This window comes from Tetrahymena thermophila (genome assembly GCF_000189635.1).
Source record: "Tetrahymena thermophila SB210 genomic scaffold scf_8254543, whole genome shotgun sequence".
In the NCBI taxonomy this organism is placed as follows: Eukaryota; Ciliophora; class Oligohymenophorea; order Hymenostomatida; family Tetrahymenidae; genus Tetrahymena; species Tetrahymena thermophila.
This window is the reverse complement of record NW_002476315.1, coordinates 3567-29195: the sequence shown is the minus strand read 5'-3', so window position 1 is coordinate 29195 and position 25629 is coordinate 3567. Positions and strand designations below refer to the sequence as shown.

Here is a 25629-nt window from a genome sequence, read left to right as displayed (position 1 = left end):
AGAAAATAAAAATGTAAACATGAGATTTATTTTCTGTATCCATTCAAAGATAGATAGTTAAGCAAATATTTTTCGTCAATTTTATCATGAATATCTTTAATAGCACAACATAAAAAAATTAAATGTAAAGTTTATGACATCATTTATATTTGTAAATGATATTTTTAAACATTTTTTCTAAAATACCAAAATTTATTTCATTAAAACAAAAAAATATAAATTCTTAAATAATTTAACTATAATTTGAGTAAAATATTTGATATCATCTTAAGTTTTACTCCCCAAAAAAAAAGTAGTAAAAAATTTATGAATTTTTACTAGAAATTTTTTAAATTTTTATTATCAAAGAATTTGTTGCATTATATTCTTTCTTCATTGATTTTTTAATTATTATTTTTTAGAATTAAAAAAATTAAATAACATTCAAAAAAGATGCTTTGTAAAAAATAAAAACTTTTTATTATTTGTAAATAGAAAAAAGGTAATGAAATCAATCAAAGTTTAGAAAATATTAATAGTGATCACACCTAAGAGAAAAAATTTACTTCTTTAGAAAATTATTTGATTCAAATGAATAGAGAAATGCTAAAATAATAGTAAGAAAATAATAATAAATATCTCAAAATGCAAGAAGAAATGCTCAAATAACAGTAAGAAAATAATAATAAATATCTAAAAATGCAAGAAGAAATGCTAAAATAATAGTAAGAAAATAATAATAAATATCTCAAAATGCAAGAAGAAATGCTCAAATAATAGAAATAAACCCAAGATTATTGGTAAGCAAATAACAATAAATTGCTAAAGATACTAGAAAATTAGCAATTAATACAAAATTGTTATGGCTAATTGTCTAATGATTTTGTTATTTTTAAGAAAGAGATTCAAGAGTAACTTGCTAGAATTAATAAAAAGCTCAATAAACTTGGATGATAAATGTATCACATTCACATTTAAGAAAATTATAGAAACACTAAAGAATAGCAACAAAAAAATTTCTAAAAAACCTAAATATATATATATAATAATAATTAACCTAAAAATGAATCTAATCTATCTAGTCAAATATAAACAAAATTTATTGAATGAAAATGAATTCTTGTTACCAAATTATCAAGTAAATTTATTTAATATTTTTAAACAAATCTATGAATAGCTGAAAGATAAATAAATATGTATTTTTAACAATATAAATTTTTTACAAAAGAATTTAACAAAAAAAATATGAAAAGTTTAGTTGATTTTTTTAATAATTAAATTGATAATAAAATATTTCATTTATATTGTTTTACTGTGTATTATATTCAGTAATGTTAAATATAAGAAAGATAGGCATATGAAGAGAACTAATCTCTTTTGTAATATAAGTATTAAATAATTTTTTCTATTGAATAAAATATTTTGATTATTTCTTAATTTTCAAAAACTAAAGTTTAATTTTCATTTCTTTCAATGAAGTTAGAACCTCTTTTATTAGAAAATATTAAAATTTAAATGTTTAATGTAGACAACAATTTACACAAGCTTTTAAATAGATCGTTTTAAAATATCTAAACTGAATCAGTTTGATATAATATTAATTTAAGGTTTAGTTAGCAATCATTTAATTTAGTCTATTTCACAGATTGTTATTCTAAATGCCCATAAAAGTTTTACTTTAATAAGTCAGATTTTCTTTATTTAGAGCAATTGAAATTATATTCACCAAACTTATAACTTATTGATTCAAATAAGAGTTAATTCAAAGCCTGCCTAATAAAATAATGAAAAGAATTATTTATTTCAATAGATTTTTATGTAGCTTCTATGTCAGACATTTCTTTGTTTTAAAATATTTAAATATCATTAATGATTTCTTATTTCATTTATTTATTTCTTTTAATTTCTATCTAATCTAAATTCGCTTAGATGTTAAGTATTTTATCTGATTAGTTATTTAATTTTTTTTCATTATCTATTGGTATTTTATTTTTTTTTATATTAGATGTTGTTTATTTGTTCACTTAAATATTTTCTTTTATCTAATTTTCTGAGCTGTTCTTTCTTGTTTTATTTTCATCTGAGTGTTTAATCAAAGTTTAGTCTGTATTTATTTATTACAATTAACTGCTTTATGAAGATTATAAGTTGCAAACATCATTTTGAAATATAGTTAAATTGTCTTCTAAAATATTTTTTTAGCTTTCATTTTAATTTTAAACATTAATAAGATAATTTTTTTAATCTGTAATGAAATGAAAACGTTAGCTGTTGTCTTTTGTTTTATTTAATTAAATGTTTTCTTAAAAGTCAATTTGTTGTTCCGTTAAAGAAATGCTTGAAGAATTAGATTCAAAGTATTCAAAGGAGTTATTATGCAAGATTGTATTCCTAGGATAAATAGCTTTATAAAATGTTAAAGGATCTTCGTGTTGAGTGTGTTAAGAGAGTATTTTTTATTTAAATATCTTATTTTGACTAATCAAATGATTTAATTAACTTAAAATACATTTTTTAATCGAATTTAATTAATTGATTTGTATCAGTGTCATAAATTATTATAAATAATTGATGTTCAGATAGCTCAAATAAACAGAAATTCTATCTTTATTTTCCACTAAAATTTCATCAACAATTCTTTTGTACAACTAAACTTGTTTTGCATGAAAATCTACAATATCGCCTCCAATGATTCCTTATTAATTAAATTATGTATTAATTCTCTCTATTTAACTTTGCATCTCAAAAGAAATTACAATTGTAATTTTTTTGTCTTTGTTAAATCTTTGCTGCTGTTCAATGATAGAGTTATCTTTTATTCCATATAAATCAAAAATATTTTTCAATTTATAGATTATCCTGTAAGGCATATTTGACATTAAGCATCTGCCTTTTTCCAAAAGACTTGTAAGAATATAGGCTGCCTTTTTATATTGCTTAGTAAATATAAGGTATTCAGCATAGTTAAACTAAATATATTCATATAGATTGTTTGCAGGTAAATTCAATAGTGAAAGTTTATTGTTTTTTTAATTGCTTAAATAAACTTTATTGGTGTAATTTGTTTCATTTATTTTAGAATGGTTGTGTTCAATATTTATTTTTTTTGGTGAATTATATTTTTAAGAGTTCGTGTCAGTTTGTTAAATATTTTTTTATATAAAAAAATGCTATGAAAAGCCTTAGTTTATTCTTTCAGAGAGAGGAACAAAATATGAGCTCTAATAACTATTATGATCTTAATTTAAAGGAGAATTTTTGTAATTTTAATTATTTTAACTTTAAGGAGAGTTTTTATAATTTTAAATTAAAGGATAATTTTTGTAATTTTAATAAGAATCAAATGTTTCCTTTCTAATTTCTTTTTTTATATTAAAATCATTTTAAATAATTTATTTTTCACTTGCTACCACATTTTATTAAATCAATGCTTATTTTTAGTTTGCTATTAAACCTTCTAATTTATTTTTTTCTTCAGATTCATTTTTTTAAGTTCTGTTTTGCTTTAGCTTTTCTTGCTGTACTTTTATTATTTGTTTAGATTTTTAAAATGTATATTCTGCTTTTTTAAATTTGAACATGCTAAAATTGCATTTAGAAAATATGCACTGACATATTGCTTGTATGCTTTCTGACGAAGGTAAATGAGAAGACAATTAAACTAGTTCTTTATTCAGCTATTTTATTTAAACCCAAAAATTGTATTAGTTTATTTAATTTTTATTTGAGTCCAATGTCTATTAAAAAACAATTAAAGCAGTAATGTAATTTAATTTTCTAAAAAATAAATTTTAAAGTAATTCTTAAAATTCTAAATATTCTTCTTCTCTTTCTTAATCAGATTTTTACTAGCTATTAACAACAGTTCTACAACAAGGATTTTCCTTTTTTAGTTTCTCATCAATCAGTAAATTGTCTAAGTAAAATAATTCTGCATTTGATAAGTAATCTTCTTTTAATATTTGACTATCAACTGTGCATCGATGGCTTTTTTTTTATTGTTTATTAGATTTGGCGATTCTTTGACTGCCAAATTGACTACGATTGCTTATTTATTTAACATTAGAATTATCTGTATGTTTATCAAACATTTAATTAATTGATACAGAAGATACCTTATTTATTATTGATTAATGTTAATTCATTTTATTTTCTTTGTTATCTTATAAAAAATCTTTAAAACAATATGGCTAAAGAATCTTAAGCAAATCAATATTATCAATTTTTTCACAAAATTCTTATATTTCGTATTTAGCATAAATAATTGATTGTTCAAAGTGCTCCAAAGACTAAAAATGATGTTACTAATTTAACAATATATTACCTATATTGTTATGAGCAATTCCTATTGCGTAGTAGTTTTTAAATTTTTTAAAAAAGTTAACTTTTTTACTCAAATCAATTAAAGTCTTTCCTTGATTCTCAATAAAAAAATGCTCAGTTAAATATTAAAGTTATTGAAATAAATCATAAAAAATCTTATAAAGCAGCTTGGTTTCATGAGATGGAAATATTTTATCTGAATTCTTTTCAAATTCAATAATTATTTCTTTCATATTGCTATATTTTTTAAGCATACTAATTTTTTTTAATATGCAAATAAGTTTAATTATTGGGTTATAAATCTATTTTTTAGTAAGATTCACAAACTAAAAAGTTACTATAATTAGAAATATGCCAATTATTATTATGAAGACCAAAGCTGGTATAAATAAAATACTTGAGAGTTTAATTAAAGAATCTGTTTTTGCTCTTAAATCTTCGTTTGAAATCATATTAATTTATAAGTACACATACTCTAACTACTACCCATTAGAATTAGAGTATTGACTGATATATTTTGGGATATCATCATATCCAATTACTGGATTAATGATGACTTTATAAACAGATGAATTCCTTTTATAGTCAAAAACTACTTAGAATTAGCTTTAATTTGCCATTTATTAAAAAGTTGTGAAATTACTTGAAGTACTAAAGACCCATTTGTTGTAATTTTCATTTATCATATTTTGAAAATATAATGATTGTTTTTAATCTTACAAATATTCCAACTCAACATTGAAAAAGTTATCTATTTAGTTGAACTAAAACTAATTATAATCTTTCTAAGAATTGTAAATTATAGATAAAGATCTAGGATCAATAATATAATATTATTTAGAAGATTTTATAATATTATCAAAATAATTTGATACATTCGAAAGCATCGCTTCAATGCATTACACATGATGGTTTTCAACTTTCTCTGTGACAGGATTATAAAACATCAATTTTTAGCATCCGAATTATGACATATAAGGAATGTTTTTACCATAAGATAAATTTGGCGAATTCATGTAAAATGAAGTTTAATTTAAACTATTCTAATACCAAAAACGATTTCTAGGATCATATTAATATTTTCCTTGTTAATTGTTTTGCTCAACTAAATTTGAAAGAGAAGTATTAGAATAAGCAGCGAAAAGAAATCCACCTTATTCTGAAGCATAAAATACAGATTAAAATGGAATCTTCTCAAAATTGTCGCTTCTTGCAGTCACAAAATTTTAATGTTCAATAGACTTGATGAGGAAATTCATTTTAGTATAATTCTAAATCAGCATTTTTCCAAAACTATCTAAATTATTCATGTGTGTTTCGTTTTGCTGATACCTATATAATAAAATTACTAAATTATTCAATTTGGATTACATTTTCTCTTATCAATAAATTAATTAGTGAATAAATTGATACATACTCGAATCAACTCATATCTAAAATTATTAATTAATTATTATTTTTATGGTAAATTTTGATGTCTATTTTATTTCAAATAAAGTAAAGTCAAATTTGATGCTAAATCCAACAAGGTGTATATATATTTTTTTATCAGTTAATATAATGCAAAGCATACCTAAACACATGATAAAACACTTTACTTGCATTTACTTAAAAAATAAATTCGGTTTTGAAAATTTAAACAAAGATGCATTTTCATTTTAAATTAAAGAAACTCTAATTGAGATAGTTTTTTGTATAAGTTTGAAGAAATGTAAAACAAAATCAATTAAGTTAAATTTATTTACCAACCATCAACTAAAAATGGATTTTTTTCAGCCATCTCAATTAATTCTTTATTTTCCTGCTGTAGATATACAAGTATGTAATTTACTAGAGCTGGACGATGTTTTGGATGATGTTTTACTTTGCCTTAAATGATTTTTTGCGAGAAAGAATTTATGATATTTAAGTAGAAAGGAAATTTATATATTTCTTTGCTCAAGCGATATGAGATATACTAAGTCGTTGAGGAGCTAATTTTCACTTGGTTCTGAAAGAGATTATCACAATATTAATTTATGTATATGTTTTTATAATAAAGAGCAGCCAGTTAGCTTGTAATAGCACTTAAAAATGCTAAAATAATTGGTATTATTATCAAGATAAAAAGTTTTGTTAGCATTTTTTAGCGTATATTTAGTTTTGTATGTTTTCTTTCTACTTTTTATTTGATATTTCTAAAAGCAAATTACGAACTTTTTATCAACTTTTGGTTTATTGATTAATTTATTATGATATTATCAAATCTTTTATTTATGAAAAACAAATATTCCGAATTAAGTAAATATTTGTAAAAACATACATAATTCTTCTATTAATTGTAATGATAAATATCTTTCTTTTATATTTTTGATTAATAATACTTTATATTTAAATAATGATCAACTATACTATTTAGATAATGTAATTAATGTAAGAAAATATTAGTTTGATTCATTTTCTAATTGTTAGTTATATCATTCAAGTGATTCATTCATTTTACTAAATCATTAAAAGCTAATATTTCAATAAAGTTTAATAAAAATAAATAGTTGAAATCATTAATTTATTTCAATACAAATATTTAGCAAATTTTAAACTAAATAATCAAATACAATTCAGAATAAATACATTCTTGAATTCAAAAACAATTTTTATCTGCTAAGTAATACTTTTCAAATTAATATATTAAATTTTATTTTAATAATATAAATATCTGTATTGAAATAAATTAGAAATTAATATGTTCTACTAATTTTTTTCAGCTTAACAAAATAGAAAAGCAAACAAAGAGAACTACCTCAATATTATATAAATAAAAAAGGATATTTTCAATTGAATAAAACTTTTAATAATTAAGAATCATTCTAAATTTTTCAGCTAAATATTAACTTAAAAAATATAGTATTTATAAATATAAAAACAATAATAAAATCTATCTATGTATCTATTTTTTAGGTTAAAAAAACGTTTTCAAAATATTCTATTATAAAATGTATAATATTCAATTATTCAAACATTTAATATTTATTCATCCTATTTTCGCCACTTGTTTATCATTAGAATTTTTTTTCAAAGACAACTAATCTTTTTGATTTAAGACACTTGCTTATTACTTTGAATTTTTATGATTCATTCATTTCGTTAGAACTTTTATAATAAATTTGTGTAAATTTTAAATAAAATAATATTAGTGGAATAAAAAAGATAATGAAAAAAATCAAATAAAAGCTAACAAATAAATTCAAAGTGCTTTTTTGTTTTATATTTTTTATAGTTAAAAATATCACAATCTAAAACAAATAAATTATTTTTACGTAAGGTCAAGTTTCAAATTTGAGAGATTAATGCAATTTGCTAAACCAGAACCTAAGCCTGATGCACTCATTGCACCAATTTTATTGCCACTATTTAAATATTGAAGAAAAAATATATAATAAAATAGTCAATTAGAAGGAAAAATGAAGAAAAAATATTAAATAATATGATTAATTAATTAAGAATAAAAGCAAAAGTTGAAAATAAAATCATGAGTTAAATTAACAAAGAAAGAACAAAAAAAGCAAGCAAGCACAATAAAAAGAAAAAGATAAAAGAGCTTTATTGTTTTAAATTAGCTTTATTTTTAAAAATATCACAATCCAAAACAAATAAACAGTTTTTACTAAAGATCAAGTGCCAAATTTGAGAGATTAATGCAAATTGCTAAACCAGAACCTAAGCCTGAAGCACCCATTGCACCAATATTATTCCTACTATTTAAATGTTAAAGAAAATATATATAATTAATTACTTAATTATAGAGAAAAAATGAAGAAGAAATATGAAATAATAAGATTAATTAATTAATAATAAAATCAAAAGTCGAAAATAAAATGATGAGTTAAATTAACAAAGAAAGAAGAAAAAAAGCAAGCAAGCACAATAAAAAGAAAAAAATAAAAGAGTTTTATTGTTTTAAATTAGTTTTTATATTTAAAAATATCACAATCAAGAACAAATAAACTGTTTTTACTAAAGATCAAGTGTCAAATTTGAGAGATTAATACAATTTGCTAAGCCATAACCTAAGCCTGATGCACCTTCATCGCCAATTTAATTCCAACTTTTTAAATATTGAAGAAAAAAATTAACAAAGAAAGAAAAAAAAAAGCAAGCAAGCACAATAAAAAGAAAAAAGAGCTTTATTGTTTTAAATTAAATTTTTTATTTAAAAATATCGCAATCCAAAACAAATAAACTGTTTTTACCCAAGGCCAAGTGTCAAATTTGAAAGATTAATGCAATTTGCTAAACCAGAACCTAAACCTGATGCACCCTTTGGGCAAATATTATTGCTACTTTTTAAATATTGAAGAAAAAATACATAATTAAATAGTTAATTTGAAGAAAAAATGAAGAAAATATATGAAATATTAAGATTAATTAATAATAAAAGCAAACGTTGAAAATAAAATGATGAGTTAAATTAACAAAAAATGGAAAAAAATAGCATGCAAAATAAAATAGAAAATAAATCAAACAAAGTTAAAATACAAAAAATATTAATAATAGTAAAAATAATTTTTATAAATTAAATATACGTCAGATCAATATGGAGAACCTAATGAGATAAAAGTGAAGAGCTTAAAAACTTATTTTATTTAAATTTAAAGAATATTAATAAAAAAATAAATAATTACTTCTTCTAATTCTTTGTAATATTTAATCTATTATATCATTTATTTTTTTTCAAAAATATTGAATAGAAATTTATGGAATTTAATTAATTATAAATGGATAAAAAGAAAAAAGAAAATTTAATAATTAATTAATTATCAAATATTAATTTATAAATTTGCTTTTATGAAGAGGTATTAAAGAAAAATTAATTTAACATTAATTATTTAATTTTAATATTTGTATTTAAAATATATACTTAAAAATTTAGTAGGAATTAGAGATGGGAAGTTAGTGATATTTGAAAAATTCTTGTAATTAAATTCACATTTCGGATTTAGGAAATCGAATATCCGAAATCCTAGATCATGAGAGTTTATGGTATAATTATCTAGATATTTTAATTAAAAAAAAATACTTTAACTAAAATTAAATAAATTCAAAAATATTTATTGGATTAAAAAGTTTTATTATATAATTAACAATAAATTTTTTTTTATACTAAATTAAATTTTTATAATTCAAAAGAGAAATTACATGAGTTAAAAAAAGAAAAATCTAAAAAATAGAAAATTAAGATATTTACTTTTATAAAATATATTGATTATTATTATGTTTTTTTTAATAATAATTTTTTGAAATTAATTAATATCATATTAAAAAAATGTCAGAAAATTTCAATTAATACCAGCTAAAGTAAGGAGTAAAAAATTTAGGGGAGATAGTTGGTCTTAATTATTAAGGAACTGCAAAAAATTGAAAATAAATAAATAATTCATTTTTATAAATCATCTATCATAAAAAAATACAGAATAAGCATTTAAGTAACAAGTTTCAATTTTATTTTGTATTTTATATTGAATAAAATATGATAATTTTTATATGTATCACAAGCTAATTTATTTGAAAGCTAATCTCTTAAATTTGAGGATCTGATAGGTTAATTTTGTTTTACCAACTTCACTTAATTAATTTTATCTTATTATTTATTAATTAATTAAAAATATACTAAATAAAATTAAGCATTTAAAAATAAATATATAAACTAATTAATTGTGAATAAAAAGTAAACTGCCAAATGAAAAAATATTTTTTGGTAATTTTTAATAAGTTATTTAATAAAGTAAAGAAGATATTTTTACTCAATTTCAAGCAATAAAGTTAAGATACTGGAGCAGTTTGCCAAACTTAAGACTAAATTTTAAGCACCTTGGTCACCAATTTAATTTTAGCTTTTATATAATATGTGTGTGTGTGTTACTTATTATGAAAAAACAGGTGACAAGAGTAAATTAAAATAATTAACTTAACTTAGGAATTATGTTATAAATGATAAAACCACAGAATTTTATAAAAAAATAATACAATAAAATATTATAAAATAAATATGCTTACCCTAAATACAATTTCAAATCGAAGAGAATGGTGCAATTTTCCAAAGCAGAACCTAAATTAGAAACACCCACATCGTCAATTTAATTCAAACTTATTATAAAAATTTTTAATTTAATAAGCTTATATGAAAATAAAGAGGATATTTATTTATCAATTTTAAAATTACAAATTGAAGTTATAATAAAATTTTGTATATCGACATTCATATCAAACTATTTTCTTTTCTTTAAAATTTAACAATTTTCGCTTTTCTGTTTATATTAAAATTAGTATAGATTTTAAAAATTCTTTGTAACATTTCTTTTTATTATTAACTATTTCTTAATTATTTTCTAAAAATACTAATATCAATATAAATTTATTAATGAGGAATAATCATTTTAACATATCTGCCCAAAATAAACTTTTTAGAGGATTTTTTGTGAAAATTTTTAATTTAATACTTTTGAATATTAATTATCACTTAGTTATAGGTTTCAAGTATATTAATTTTAATTAACAAAAACAAATCAAATAAACTCATTACCCTAAGATGATACTTAAACTTTGTAGATTAGAATAGCATGCCAGAGGTAAATCTTTTACACCTTATGTACCAATTTAACAGTTGCTTTTAATATTTTTGAATAGAAAAAAAAATTAGCAAAATCATGTTACAGTGAAATAAATTAAAATATGAAAGTTAGTTATAAAATTAGAACAAAAAAAAAACGTAAAACTAAAAATCAATTTAAAACCAAATAAAAATTTTTAGTTTTGATATTTAATTATAAAATAATCAAATAAATTAATTTACTAAAGCGCTAAAGTTAAATTTGATAGATTTGAACAGTTTCTAATAGATGTACTTAAGCTTTAAATACCAGTAGCACCAATTTAATTTCCACTTTTTATATATTCAAATTTATTTTAATATTATTTTCATTATAACAATCAAATTATTTTAAAATAAAATGTAATAAAAATGCAATATTAGCTATCAGACTTATTAAAAAAATAAAAATTTTAATATTAAAAACAAAATAATCTGAACAGAAGTAAAAATTATTTTACCCTAGGTCAATATTAAATGTTGACAGTTTTTTATACTTTAAGAAAATAGAATCTAAACCTGAAACGCCTTATTCACCAATTTAGTTATTACTTCAAATAAATTTTTATATTATAAATTTAAACAAAAAAATTAAATATTTAAATAAAATATATAAAAAATAGGCTAGGCTAACATGAAATTCGGATTTAAAAAAATTGAAAGCAAAAATGTAAAACAAAGCAAATGTAGTTTATCTATCTATCTATCTATCTATCCTTTTAGCAAATATAAATTTCACAAAAAATAGATTTTTTACCGAAGCGAAAGTTCTAAAATACAGAGATTTGTGCATTCTGATAAATCTGAAATCAAAGCTCTAATACCCTCATCATCAATTTCATTTTTGCTTTGAAAAGTAAAAAAATAAAATTATTATAAAATAAAAAAGTTTAAGATAAATTAAATAAGATTTAAAATATATGAAAAATTAAATAAATAAATTGATCAAAAATGTAATAATAAAAGCTTTTAAACAAAACCAATAAATATAGTTAGTTAATTTATCAGCCTTCTTTGATAAGAAAATTAATAAAATAATTCATTTTACTTCAGATGGATTGCTAAATTTTAGAGATTATTACAGATTGCCAAAGAAGTAGCTAAATCTGATATTCCTTATACCCCGATTTAATTTTCACTATTAAAATTTATTTTAATTATTTATTTGTTTTTTAACTAAAAAATCAATTTATAAGCAAAGAAATAAATAAATTATAAATTATAAATTTAACAAAACAAGCAAATATTTTAGCTGGAAGGGTTAATTTAAGAAGTTTTTTAAATATATTAAATTAAATCAAACAAATTTTTCACTCTAGAGAAAGATTTAATTTTGATATATTATTGCAGCTTTTCAACAAAGAACCCAAACACGATGTGCCTTATGACCCTAATTTGTTCTAGCTTTTTTAAAAATTAATAAAAATATATGAAAATATAAAGTAAAAGAGTACAAATAATAAAAATTAAAAAGTTAATAGTTAGCCAAAAATTTTTCATAACTTATTAATAAATAAAATTTTTTTTACTATAGATATAGATTCAGAGTTTTGATATGAGTAAATTTAGCCAAAGTAGAACCCATGTGTGATACTCCTTAAGCACAAATTTAGTTACAACTATTAAAAATAATAAATAAATTTTAAATTGAAAAAAATAAATTATAAACAAATAGAGTTGATAGTAAGTAATTTAATTTAAAAAATATAAAGCATTTTACCCAAGATCTAGTGTTAAACTTGATAGTTTAGAGCAATTTTCACCGATAGAAACTAAAGCAGAAACACTTTAATCATCGATTTAATTTTGACTAATATCATTTTAAAATAAATATTAATTTAATTTTTAATTTAAAAGAGAAGTGATAATATCAAAAAATAATAAATAAATATTTCATATAATTTAAAAGTTATAAAAGAGGATTCTGTAACTTTTTTATCATAAATTAAACAAATGATTGATTAAAATAAATTAAAATTGGCTAATTTTACTAAAGAATTAGTGTTAAATCTGTAAGATTACTGCAACTAGTTAAATTAGAGATTAAACCTTATAGACCTTATGAACCAATTTAATTATCACTTTATATTTAATGAGTTATTTATAATTAAAAAAATATTCATAATAAATAAAATTTAATTGCTGTAAATCCTTTTAAATTCTTACTTACTTAATTAAATATTCACCTAAAAAAAACTTTTTTGTATTGCTTGATAAAGAATCTTTTGAAAGATTAATTTTTAATGAAAAAATATGAAAAATTACCTTGAATTTAATTTTTTTAGATTTGAAATTTCACCCAAATAAATTATATTAGAATTTTAAATTGTCCATAATAGGGTGAAAATAAATGTAATAAAATTTAAAGTAATTAATTTAATTTTAAAATTGAAAGACATTAAAAAATAAAATGATTAAAATTTTTAAAAAGAAGAAAACTCTTTATTTATTTATTTATTTAAAATATTTTTGGTTATTTTTTTATTTATTTTTGTTCTTAGTTAGCAATTAAATTATTAAGTGTTGTAAATTAAAGCATTTTAATAATTTTAACTTGAGTTAGAGAGTTAAATTTTAGAGACTATTGCAATTCACAAATGCAGAGCCTAAATTTAATGTACCCTAGGAACCAATTTAATTATATCTTTTAATTTTTTAAAACAACGATAATTGTCAAATAATAAAATGAGAAATCTTAATTAAATGGCTATTAAAAGTATAAAATTTGTTATGACCATTTAATCTAAAATCATAATAGTAATATTTCTAAATAAATTCCTTAAAATGTTATAATCATTTAATATAAAAAATTATTTTGAATTAATTAATTTAATTTTATTTCTACCCAAGATTGATAATTAATATCGAAATTTTAGTTAAGTTTTTCAAAGCACAGCTTAGACTTTATGCACATATTTCACTAATATTATTTTAGCTTTTAATAAAATTTAAGTAAATTTTTATTTAAAATAAATTTATTTTAGAAAATTAAAAAATTAAACTGAAAAAAAGAAAAAAGTATAGAAAATATAAATGGAAAATAATTCTGTTAAATAAAACTGAATATTATCATCTTATTTTTACTAAAGTTCAAGTTATAAAACTGAGAGATTAGATAAATCAGCCAAAGCGGAAATTAAAGCTGTTACACCCTCGTTGCTTATTTAATTAGATCTTTTTAAATTTTTTAAATGAGTATTTTGGCTAACAAAAAAGGAATAATATAAAGCTAATTAAAAATAACTAATATAAAATTAAATGAAGAAATGGAAAATTAAAAATTTTTGTATTTAATTAATATGACAAATTTATAAGTAATTATTTTTTAACATATTTAAACAAACAAAAAACATGGTATTAAAATTTACCCAAGGTCTATTCTAAAAGTTGAGAGGTTAATACATTTTTTTAAAGCAGAACTTATTGATTAAACACCATGATCTCCTATTTAGCAGTAGCTATGTATATTTTTATTGAAGATATATCAAATAAATAATTAAAAATTAGAATTATGTATGTAAGTATTTTTAGTTTTTTATTATTTTATTTTAGTTTTTTAAATAAGAAAATAAGATTTAAAATAAGCTATAACCTAATTTGAAAGTAAATAATTTTTTAAATAAATATAATAATATCATAGTTCATATATATACCTGAGGTCAATGTGAAGATCATAATGAGAAGATAGAGATGAGCTCAAAAACTATTTTTAAAAGTAAAAATAAATTCGAAGCATAATTAAACAAATAAATATTTTACTTATTCTAAATCGTAGAAGGATTGCGTTTTTTAAATCATTTTTTTTTTTGAAAAATATTCAATTAAATTTTTGATAATTAATTAGTTAATTAGTTAGTTGTAAAATATGTAATAACTTTATTTTGAATTCTAAATCAAATATTTATCAATATTTTTTTTAAATGAAAAAATTATTCACTTTAATAACTTTTAATTGTTTTAAATTGTTCATAAAAGTAGCAATAACAAAAGTTAATTTAAAGTCTTTAATTTAAAACACTATAGCTTATTTAAATGGCAAATAATTATTTAATATTATTATTTTCTTTATTTAAATTCACTATTTTTATTTATTTTATATTTTTAATTCGAAACACTTTTTATAGAAAACAATATTGAAATTCATAAAACACAAATGACATTATGCATTTATTATTTCTGTTTAATTTTTAATAGGGGGAGCTAATAATTTTTTTAGAAAGTAATTAATTCATCATTAAACTTTTAATTACTAGAATTTTTTCTAATATGACTAACTGCCAATCTCTAATACCTGCTATATTTTTAAGTATAAGTTTTAAATAATAATATTAAGATTTAATAATGAATATGAAATTAATTTTTTTGTGATCTCTCTTCATAAAAGCAAATTTATAAATTAATATTAGATAATTATTATATTAATTAATTAATTAAATTCCATAAATTGCTACTCAATATTTTTGAAAAAAAAAATAAATGGTATAATAGATTAAAGAATACAACAAATTAGAAGAAGTAATTATTAATTTTTTTATTAATATCCTTTAAATTTATATAAATTAATAAAAAAAGTTTTTAAACTCTTCACTTTAATCTCATTAGGTTCTCCATATTAGTCTAAAGTATATTAAAATAAAAAATATTTTTAATTTTTTTATTTCAACTTTCAATTTATTTAAAAAAATAATTTTTTATAATAGAAATTTTCACCACTATTCATTAATTTCTATTTATACAAAAATTTTTAGCAATTTCAACTTAATTTTGATTTCAATTTTGAATTATTTATTATTCATTTTTTATTATTTGATATTTTTTCTTCATTTTTTGCTATTAACACTTACACTTAATAAAAACAATTTTTTTATTTTGGATTTTAATATTTTTAATTATAAAATTTAATTTAAAACATTAAAGCTCTTTTAATTTATTTTATTTCTTTTTCTTTTAATTGTGCTTGCTTAATTTTTTTTCTTTCTTTGTTAGTTTAACTAATTATTAATTAAATTAATCTTATTTTTTCATATTTTTTCCTTCTAATTAACTAATAAATTATATATTTTTTATTCAATAAAAAGTTCCAATAAAATTGGTTCAACAGGTGCATCAGGCTTATGTTCTGCTTTAGCAAAGTGCATTAATCTCTCAAATTTGACACTTAATCTTAGTAGGTAAAAACAGTTTATTTATTTTGGACTGTGATATTTTTAATTATAAAACGAATTTAAAACAATAAAGCTCATTTTTATTTTTCTTTTTATTATGCTTGCTTTTATTTCTTCTTTCTTTGTTAATTTAACTCATCATTTTATTTATTTTAACTTTTGCTTTTATTTTTAATTAATCTTACTATTTCATATTTTTTCTTCATTTTTTCCTTCTAAATAACTAATAAATTATATATTTTTTATTTAAAAAAAAGCTCCAATAAAATTGGTGCAACAGGTGCTTCAAGCTTAGGTTCTGCTTTAGCAAAGTGCATTAATCTCTCAAATTTGACACTTAATCTTAGGTAAAAACAGTTTATTTATTTTGGATTGTGATATTTTTAATTATAAAACGAATTTAAAACAATAAAGCTCATTTTTCTTTTTATTATGCTTGCTTTTATTTCTTCTTTCTTTGTTAATTTAACTCATCATTTTATTCATATTTTTTCTTCATTTTTTCCTTCTAAATAACTATTTAATTATTTATTTTTTCTACAATATTTAAAAAGTTTCAATTAAATTGGTGATAAAGGTGTATCAGGCTTAGGCTCTGCTTTAGCAAAATGCATTAATCTCTCAAATTTGACACTTGGTCTTTAGTAAAAACAGTTTATTTATTTTTGATTGTGATATTTTTAATTATAAAATGAATTTAAAGCAATAAAGCTCATTTTTTTCTTTCTTTTTATTGTGCTTGCTTATATTTCTTCTTTCTTTGATAATTTAACTCATCATTTTATTTATTTTTAACTTTTGCTTTTATTTTTCATTAATCTTATTATTTCATATTTTTTCTTTCTAAATAACTAATTAATTATTTATTTTTTCTTCAATATTTAAAAAGTTTCAATTAAATTGGTGATAAAGGTGCATCAGGCTTAGGTTCCGCTTTAGCAAAGTGCATTAATCTCTCAAATTTGACACTTGGTCTTTAGTAAAAACAGTTTATTTATTTTGGATTGTGATATTTTTAATTATAAAACGAATTTAAAGTAATAAAGCTCATTTTTCTTTTTATAGTGCTTGCTTGCTTTTATTTCTTCTTTCTTTGATAATTTAACTCATCTTTTTATTTTTTTTTAACTTTTGCTTTTATTTTTCATTAATCTTATTATTTCATATTTTTTCTTCATTTTTTCCTTCTAAATAACTAACTAATTAATTATTTATTTTTTCTTCAATATTTTAAAAGTAAAAATTAAATTGGTGATAAAAGTGCATCAGACTTAGGTTCTGCTTTAGCAAAGTGCATTAATCTCTCAAATTTGACTCTTGATCTTCGGTAAAAAAGTTTATTTATTTTGTATTGTGATATTTTTAATTATAAAACGAATTTAAAACAATAAAGCTCATATTTCTTTTTCTTTTTTTTGTGCTTACTTGCTTTAATTTCTTCTTTCTTTGTAAATTTAACTCATCATTTTATTTATTTTTTCTTCAATATTTAAAAAGTGAAAATTAAATTAGTGCAACAGGTGCACCAGGCTTAGGTTCTGCTTTAGCAAAGTGCATTAATCTCTCAAATTTGACACTTGATCTTAGGTAAAAACTTTTATTATTTTAATTGTGATATTTTTAATTATAAAACGAATTTAAAGCAATAAAGCTCATTTTTTCTTTCTTTTTATTATGCTTGCTTTTATTTCTTCTTTCTTTGATAATTTAACTCATCATTTTATTTATTTTTAACTTTAGCTTTATTTTTCATTAATTATATTATTTCATATTTTTTCCTTCTAAATAACGAATTAATTATTTATTTTTTCTTCAATATTTAAAAAGTTTCAATTAAATTGGTGATAAAGGTGTATCAGGCTTAGGTTCTGCTTTAGTAAAGTGCATTAATCTCTCTAATTTGACACTTAGTCTTTCGTAAAAACAGTTTATTTATTTTGGATTATGATATTTTTAATTATAAAATGAATTTAAAACAATAAAGCTGATTTTTTTTTTTTCTTTTTATTATGCTTGCTTTTATTTCTACTTTTTTTGATAATTTAACTCATCATTTTATTTATTTTTAACTTTTACTTTTATTTTTCATTAATCTTACTATTTCATATTTTTTCCATCTAAATAACTAATTAATTATTTATTTTTTCTTCAATATTTAAAAAGTTCCATTTAAATTGGTGATGAAGGTGTATCAGGCTTAGGTTCTGCTTTAGCAAAATGCATTAATCTCTCTAATTTGACACTTGATCTTAGGTAAAAACTTTATTTATTTTAATTGCGATATTTTTAATAATAAAAAGAATTTATAATAATAAAACTCATTTTTTTCTTTCTTTTTATTGTGCTTGCTTGCTTTTATTTCTTCTTTCTTTGATAATTTAACTCACCATTTTATTTATTTTTAACATTTGCTTTTATTTTTCATTAATCTTATTATTTCATATTTTTTCTTCATTTTTTCCTTCTAAATCAATATTTAAAAAGTTCCAATTAAATTGGTGATAAAGGTGTATCTGGCTTAGGCTCTGCTTTAGCAAAGTGCATTAATCTCTCAAATTTGACACTTAGTCTTTAGTATAAACAGTTTATTTATTTTGGATTGTGATATTTTTAATTATAAAACGAATTTAAAGCAATAAAGCTCATTTTTTTCTTTCTTTTTATTGTGCTTGCTTTTATTTCTTCTTTCTTTGATAATTTAACTCATCTTTTTATTTATTTTTAACTTTTGCTTTTATTTTTCATTAATCTTATTATTTCATATTTTTTCCTTCTAAATAACTAATTAATTATTTATTTTTTCTTCAATATTTAAAAAGTAAAAATTAAATTGATGATAAAAGTACATAAGACTTAGGTTCTGCTTTAGCAAAGTGCATTAATCTCTCAAATTTATCACTTGATCTTAGGTAAAAAAGTTTATTTATTTTGTATTGTGATATTTTTAATTATAAAACGAATTTAAAACAATAAAGCTCAATTTTCTTTTTCTTATTATTGTGCTTGCTAGCTTTAATTTCTTTTTTCTTTGTTAATTTAACTCATTATTTTATTTATTTAACCTTTGCTTTTATTTTTCATTAATCTTATTATTTCATATTTTTTCCTTCTAAATAACTAATTAATTATTTATTTTTTCTTCAATATTTAAAAAGTAAAAATTAAATTGGTGATAAAAGTGCATCAGACTTAGGTTCTGCTTTAGCAAAGTGCATTAATCTCTCAAATTTGATACTTAATCTTAGGTAAAAACAGTTTATTTATTTTGGATTATGATATTTTTAATTATAAAACGAATTTAAAATTTTCTTTTTCTTTTTATTATGCTTGCTTGATTTTATTTCTTCTTTCTTTATTAATTTAACTCATCAATTTATTTATTTTTAACTTTTGCTTTTATTTTTCATTAATCTTATTATTTAATATTTTTTCTTTCTAAATAACTAATTAATTATTATTTTTTTCTTCAATATTTAAAAAGTGGGAATAAAATTGGTGATGAAGGTGCATCAGGCTTAGGTTCTGCTTTAGCAAAGTGCATCAATCTCTCAAATTTGACACTTAATCTAAGGTAAAAATAGTTTATTTATTTTGGATTGTGATAGTTTTAATTATAAAAAGAATTTAAAATAAAAAGCTCTATTTTCTTTTTCTTATTATTGTGCTTGCTTGCTTTTATTTCTTCTTTCTTTGATAATTTAACTCATTATTTTATTTATTTTTAACTTTCCCTTTATTTTTCATTAATCTTATTATTTAATATTATTTCCTTCTAAATAACTAATTAATTATTTATTTTTTCTTCAATATTTAAAAAGTTACAATTAAATTGATGATAAAAGTGTATCAGACTTAGGTTCTGCTTTAGCAAAGTGCATTAATCTCTCAAATTTGACACTTGATCTTCGGTAAAAAAGTTTATTTATTTTGGATTGTTGTATTTTTAATTATAAAACTAATATAAAACAATAAAGCTCTATTTTCTTTTTCTTTTTATTATGCTTGCTTGCTTTTATTTCTTCTTTCTTTGTTAATTTAACTCATCATTTTATTTATTTTAACTTTTGCTTTTATTTTTCATTAATCTTACTATTTCATATTTTTTCTTCATTTTTTCCTTCTAAATAACTAATTAATTTTTTATTTTTTCTTCAATATTTAAAAAGTAAAAATTAAATTGGTGCAACAGGTGCATAAGACTTAGGTTCTGCTTTAGCAAAGTGCATTAATCTCTCAAATTTGATACTTAATCTTAGGTAAAAACAGTTTATTTATTTTGGATTGTGATATTTTTAATTATAAAACGAATTTAAAGTAATAAAGTTCATTTTTCTTTTTCTTTTTATAGTGCTTGCTTGCTTTTATTTCTTCTTTCTTTGTTAATTTAACTCATCAATTTATTTTTTTTTAACTTTTACTTTTATTTTTCATTATTTCTAATTTTTTCTTCATTTTTTCCTTCTAAATAACTAACTAATTAATTATTTATTTTTTCTTCAATATTTAAAAAGTAAAAATTAAATTGGTGATAAAAGTGTATCAGACTTAGGTTCTGCTTTAGCAAAGTGCATTAATCTCTCAAATTTGACACTTGATATTCGGTAAAAAAGTTTATTTATTTTGTATTGTGATATTTTTAATTATAAAACGAATTTAAAACAATAAAGCTAATATTTCTTTTTCTTTTTATTGTGCTTGCTTGCTTTTATTTCTTCTTTTTTTGTTAATTTAACTCATCATTTTATTTATCTTTAACTTTTGCTTTTATTTTTCATTAATCTTATTATTTCATATTTTTTCTTCATTTTTTCCATCTAAATAACAAATTAAATTTTATTTTTTCTTCAATATTTAAAAAGTGGGAATAAAATTGGTGATGAAGGTGCATCAGGCTTAGGTTCTGCTTTAGCAAAGTGTATCAATCTCTCAAATTTGACACTTGGTCTTTAGTAAAAACAGTTTTTTTATTTTGGATTGTGATATTTTTAATTATAAAACTGATTTAAAATAACAAAACTCTTTGAATTTATTTGATAGCTTTTTAATAATTTATTTTTTTATCTTTTTAATTCGGCTAATGTTATTTTATTTATTAATTTAAATTTTTAATTTGAAAGTTTATTTTATTTAATGTTAATTTAAAATTTACACAAATTTATAAAAAAAGTTATAATAAATTGAATGAATAATAAGAATTCAAAGTAAAAAGTAAGTATATTAAATCAAAAAGATTAGTCGTCTTTAAAATATAACTCTGATGATAAATGAGTGGTGAAAAAAGATGAATAAATATTAAATGTTTGAATAATTGAATATTATATGTTTTATAATATAATAATTTGAAAATGTTTTTTCTCCTTAATTATTAATAGATTTAATTATTGTTTTTTATATTTTTATAATTTATATTTTTTTTAGTTAATAAATAGCTTATATAATAAAAAAATTAAAAATTTAAAAATTTAATATACTTAAATGAGTTAATTCCTCTCAACAAAAAAAATAGGAAAAAATTTAGAGAAATGTTTGGTTTTAATTATTAACGAATTACAATAAATTGATTTTTATAGTACATCAATTATAAAACATATACTTGTAGTATTTATTAAGTATTTAAGTATCAAGTTCCAATTTTGTTTTTTATTTTATATGAAATAAAATATGTTAATTTATATAAAAAATCACAAGCAGATTTATTTGAAAACTAATCTCTTAAATTTCAGGATCTGAAAGATCAGTTTCGTTTTACCAATTTCACTTAACAAATTGTAACTTTTTATTTATAAATTTAATAAAATTATGCTCAAATTAAGCCTTTAAAGATAAGTAAATAAGACTAAATTTATAAATATAAATTTTACAATAAATATAAAGTATATATTTTACTGAAGCAAAAGCTCTAAAATAGTGAGATTAGTGCAGTCTGATAAAGCAGAAATCAAATCGCTAGCTCCTTCATCATCAATCCCATTATTGCTTTTAAAAATTTAAAAATAGAATTATTTATATATAAAAAATTAAGACAAATTAAATAAAATCTAAAGTATATGAAAAATTGAAAGAAATCTGAACTAAAAAAAAAGTAAATTGATAAAAGTGTAACAATAAAAGCTTTAAAACTAAACCAAGAGATAGTTAGTTTTCAGTCTTCTAATAAGAAAATTAACAAAATAATTCATTTTACTAGAGATCGATTGTTAGATTTTAGAGATTATTGCAGATTGCCAAAGATGTAGCTAAATCTAATATTCCTTATACCCCAATTTAATTATCACTTTTAATATTTATTTAATTAAATATACTAAATTAAGTCAAATAAATTTTCACCCTAGAGAAAGATTCAATTTTGATATGTTATAGCAGCTTTTCAAAGAAGAGCCCAAGCATGATGCACCTTATGACCCTAATTTGTTTTAGCTTTTTAAATTTTAATACAAAAATGTGAAAATATAAAATAAAAGAGTACATATAAAAAAATTACAAAGTAAAGAGTAAGCCAAAAACTTTTCAAAATTGATAAATAAATATATAATTTTTTTACGATAGATAGAGATCCAGAGTTTTGATATGAGTATAACTAGCCAAAGCAGAACCTATATGTGATACTCCTATAGAACCTATTTGGTTGCATCTATTAAAAATAATAAATAAAAGTTAAATTAAAAAAAATAAATTATTAACAAATAGAGTAAATAGTATGGTAATTTTAAATATATAAAAGCATTTAACTCAAGATTTAGTTTTAAACTTTATAATTTAGAGCAATTTTCACCAATAGAAACTAAACAAGAAACGCTTGAATCATCGATTTAATTTTCACTATTTTCATTTTAAAATAAATATTAATTTAATTGTAAATTTTTAATAAAAAAAAGAGAAGAGATAAATCAAAAAGCAAAAAGCGATAAAGGAATAAATATTGGATATAATAGAAAAGTTATAAAAGAGGTTTCTGTAAATTTCCTATCATAAATTAAACAAATAGGTAAACAAAATAAATTAAAATTGACTAATTTTACAAAAGAATTAGTGTCAAATTTGAAAGATTACTGCAACTTGTTAAATTAGAGATTAAACCTTATAGACCTTATGATCCAATTTAATTATCGCTTTATATTTAATAAGTTGTTTATAAATTAAAAAAATATTAAAATTAAATAAAATCTAATTGCTGTAAATCCTTATATATTCTCTGTCCTTAAATATTCACCCAAAAAAAACACTTTTTTGGCTTAAATCAATTAATTAATTATTTTTAAATTCATATGGTGAAAATTTAATAGGATTTAAAGTAATTAGCTTAAAGATTTATAGACATTAAAAAATAAATAGATTAAAATTTTTATATGATCAAAACTATTTTAATAAAATATATGTATTTGGTTATTTATTTATATATTTTTGTTCTTAGTTAGCAATTAAATTATTAAATATTGTAAATTAATTAAAGCATTTTAATAATTTTAACTTGAGTTTGAGAGTTAAACTTTAGAGACTATTGCAGTTCAAAAAAGCAGAGCCTAAGTTTAATGTACCCTATGAACCAATTTAATTCAATCTTTTAATTTTAAATTAAAGCTAATTGTCAAAAATAAAAAAATAAATATTAATTAAATAATATAAAATTTGTTATGACCATTATAAAATATCTAAATAAATTCTTTAAAATGTTAAGTTTTTAATCATTTATTTTAAAAATATATTTTTAAATTAATTAAATAAATAAATTTTATTTCTACCCAAGATTGATAATTAATATTGAAATTTTAGCTAATTTTTTCAAACCACAGCTTAGACTTTATGCACCTAGTTCACTAATATTATTTTAGCTTTTAATAAAATAAAAATAAATTTGATTTCATCTTAAATGAGAAATAAATTATTTTAGTAAATTTAAATTTAAAGCTGAAAAAAAACATACAAGGCAAGGATAGATGGATAGGATAATGGAAGGAAAATAATTTTAATAAATAAAATTGAATATTTTTATTATATTTTTACTAAAGATCAAGTTACAAAACTGAGAGATTAGGGCAGTCAGTCAGAGCAGAAATTAAAGATGATACACCCTCATTACTTATTTAATTATACCTATTAGTATTTAGGCGAACAAAAAGGAATTATATATAAAGGGAATTAAAAACAATTTATGTAAAATTTAATGGAGAAATAGATAATTTAAAATTTTTTGGATGTAATTAATTAGACAAATATACATACAGTAATATTTTTTAAAATATTTAATAAAAAAATGTTATGTTAATATTTACCCAAGATCTATTCTAAAAGTTGAGAGTTCAATACATTATTTTAAAGCAGAACTTATTTATTAAACACCATGATCTCCTATTTAGCAGTAGCTATTTATATTTTTGATTAAAGATATCTCAATTTAATAATTTAAAAATAAATTAAAAATAAGAATTATGTTTTTATGTATGTATTTTCTGTTTTTTATGATAATATTTTATTTTTACTTTTTTAAATAAGAAAATAAGATTTAAAACAAACAATAAACTTATTTGATAGTAAATAAATTTTTAAATAAAATTGATAATATCATAGTTCATATAAATAAATACCTCAGGTCAATAAGTAGATCAGAATGAGAAGATAAAGAAGAGTTTAAAAACTATTTTTCAAAGTAAAAATAAATTCAAATCATAATTAAATAAATATATCTTTTACTTTTCCTAAGTCGTAATAGGATTCAGTTTGTTATATCATTTTTTTTTGTTGTAAAATATTCAATTATAATTTTTTATAATTAGTTAGTTAGTTGTAAAATATACAATGTCTTTATTTTGAATTGTATATCAAATATTTATCAGTATTTTTAAAAAATGAAAAAATTAGATACTTTAATTACTTTTAATTGTTTTAAATAGTCATATAAAAGAAATTAATTTAATGTCTTTTATAAATTTAAAATATCATAGCTTATTTAAATGAAATTTCATTATTTAGTATTATTATTCCATTTATTTAAATTTACTATTTTTGTTTATTTTTCTATTAATAATTCTAAACAATATAAAAAAAAACTGTATTGAAGTTCATGCATAAAACACAAATAAGATTAAATATTTATTATTTCAATTAAATTTTTATAGGAGGAGCTAATAATTTCTTTAATAATTAATTCATCATTAAATTTTTTAAAAAGGTTTTAAATCATGGTATCTAATTTAGGGGTTACAATTTTTAACCCCTTAAATTCCTTAATATGATTGATGGATACTATTTAAGATTAAAATCTAACTGGAATATAAAAGCTTGGCATTTATATTATTTAATAACATATAATTTTACACTACAAATTTCAAATGATTTGATCGTTTTTTTTATTATTTATAAGGTATTTATTAACATACAAGAATATAATATTAATAAATATAAAAACAATAATAAAATCTATCTATGTATCTATATTTTAGGTTAAAAAAACTTTTTCAAAGTATTATTTGATAAAACATATAATATTCAATTATTCAAACATTTAATATTTATTTATCCGTTTTTAGCCACTTGTTTATC

At 19.4% G+C, this 25629-nt stretch overlaps 7 protein-coding genes across 7 annotated transcripts in view; 2 read left to right on the top strand and 5 right to left on the bottom strand. All coding sequences in view use genetic code 6, as the record gives it.

The window, feature by feature from the left end:
* Positions 1–432: 432 nt before the first annotated feature.
* TTHERM_00898170 (hypothetical protein) lies at positions 433–933 on the top strand (the record flags this gene model as incomplete). Its single annotated transcript, XM_001021762.1, has 1 exon — positions 433–933. One exon carries the CDS (start codon positions 433–435, stop codon positions 931–933), a length of 501 nt encoding a protein of 166 aa, XP_001021762.1.
* Positions 934–2983: 2050 nt separating this feature from the next.
* Positions 2984–3394, bottom strand: TTHERM_000898161 (hypothetical protein; the record flags this gene model as incomplete). The annotated part of the gene is made up of 1 exon (XM_012799009.1): positions 2984–3394. The coding sequence occupies one exon, from the start codon at positions 3392–3394 to the stop codon at positions 2984–2986; it is 411 nt and encodes a 136-aa protein (XP_012654463.1).
* Positions 3395–4531: 1137 nt separating this feature from the next.
* On the bottom strand, positions 4532–6082 carry TTHERM_00898160 (hypothetical protein; the record flags this gene model as incomplete). The annotated part of the gene is made up of 4 exons (XM_001021761.3): positions 4532–4557; positions 4700–5087; positions 5178–5634; positions 6048–6082. 4 exons carry the CDS (start codon positions 6080–6082, stop codon positions 4532–4534), a joined length of 906 nt encoding a protein of 301 aa, XP_001021761.2.
* Positions 6083–7337: 1255 nt separating this feature from the next.
* On the bottom strand, positions 7338–9002 carry TTHERM_000898144 (hypothetical protein; the record flags this gene model as incomplete). Its single annotated transcript, XM_012799008.1, has 7 exons — positions 7338–7431; positions 7599–7688; positions 7947–8036; positions 8297–8386; positions 8532–8621; positions 8865–8914; positions 8964–9002. The coding sequence occupies 7 exons, from the start codon at positions 9000–9002 to the stop codon at positions 7338–7340; spliced, it is 543 nt and encodes a 180-aa protein (XP_012654462.1).
* Positions 9003–9732: 730 nt separating this feature from the next.
* On the bottom strand, positions 9733–14796 carry TTHERM_00898140 (kinase domain protein). The gene is made up of 18 exons (XM_001021759.3): positions 14687–14796; positions 14581–14630; positions 14296–14385; positions 14012–14101; positions 13773–13862; positions 13482–13571; positions 12919–13008; positions 12648–12737; positions 12457–12546; positions 12242–12331; positions 11976–12065; positions 11685–11774; positions 11389–11478; positions 11132–11221; positions 10862–10945; positions 10336–10425; positions 10083–10172; positions 9733–9918 (listed from the first exon to the last, which is right to left on the bottom strand). The coding sequence occupies exons 1-18, from the start codon at positions 14723–14725 to the stop codon at positions 9828–9830; spliced, it is 1524 nt and encodes a 507-aa protein (XP_001021759.3). The 5' UTR covers positions 14726–14796; the 3' UTR covers positions 9733–9827.
* Positions 14797–15403: 607 nt separating this feature from the next.
* TTHERM_000897130 (cyclic nucleotide-binding domain protein) lies at positions 15404–21522 on the top strand (the record flags this gene model as incomplete). Its single annotated transcript, XM_012799007.1, has 15 exons — positions 15404–15442; positions 15500–15549; positions 16006–16098; positions 16350–16439; positions 16647–16736; positions 16982–17071; positions 17330–17419; positions 17590–17679; positions 17920–18009; positions 18256–18345; positions 18577–18666; positions 18912–19001; positions 19248–19337; positions 20952–21041; positions 21260–21522. 15 exons carry the CDS (start codon positions 15404–15406, stop codon positions 21348–21350), a joined length of 1263 nt encoding a protein of 420 aa, XP_012654461.1. The 3' UTR covers positions 21351–21522.
* Positions 21523–21773: 251 nt separating this feature from the next.
* TTHERM_00897120 (kinase domain protein) overlaps positions 21774–25629 on the bottom strand; it is a gene marked incomplete at both ends in the record, with an annotated part of 6774 nt that continues 2918 nt past the window's right edge. The window contains 11 exons of the mRNA XM_001021756.4: positions 21774–21864; positions 21979–22068; positions 22277–22366; positions 22420–22509; positions 22634–22723; positions 22822–22911; positions 23112–23201; positions 23561–23650; positions 23832–23921; positions 24094–24183; positions 24363–24452. Of these exons, the coding sequence (XP_001021756.4) occupies positions 21774–21864; positions 21979–22068; positions 22277–22366; positions 22420–22509; positions 22634–22723; positions 22822–22911; positions 23112–23201; positions 23561–23650; positions 23832–23921; positions 24094–24183; positions 24363–24452 (991 nt within the window). The remainder of the gene's footprint in view (positions 21865–21978; positions 22069–22276; positions 22367–22419; positions 22510–22633; positions 22724–22821; positions 22912–23111; positions 23202–23560; positions 23651–23831; positions 23922–24093; positions 24184–24362; positions 24453–25629) is intronic.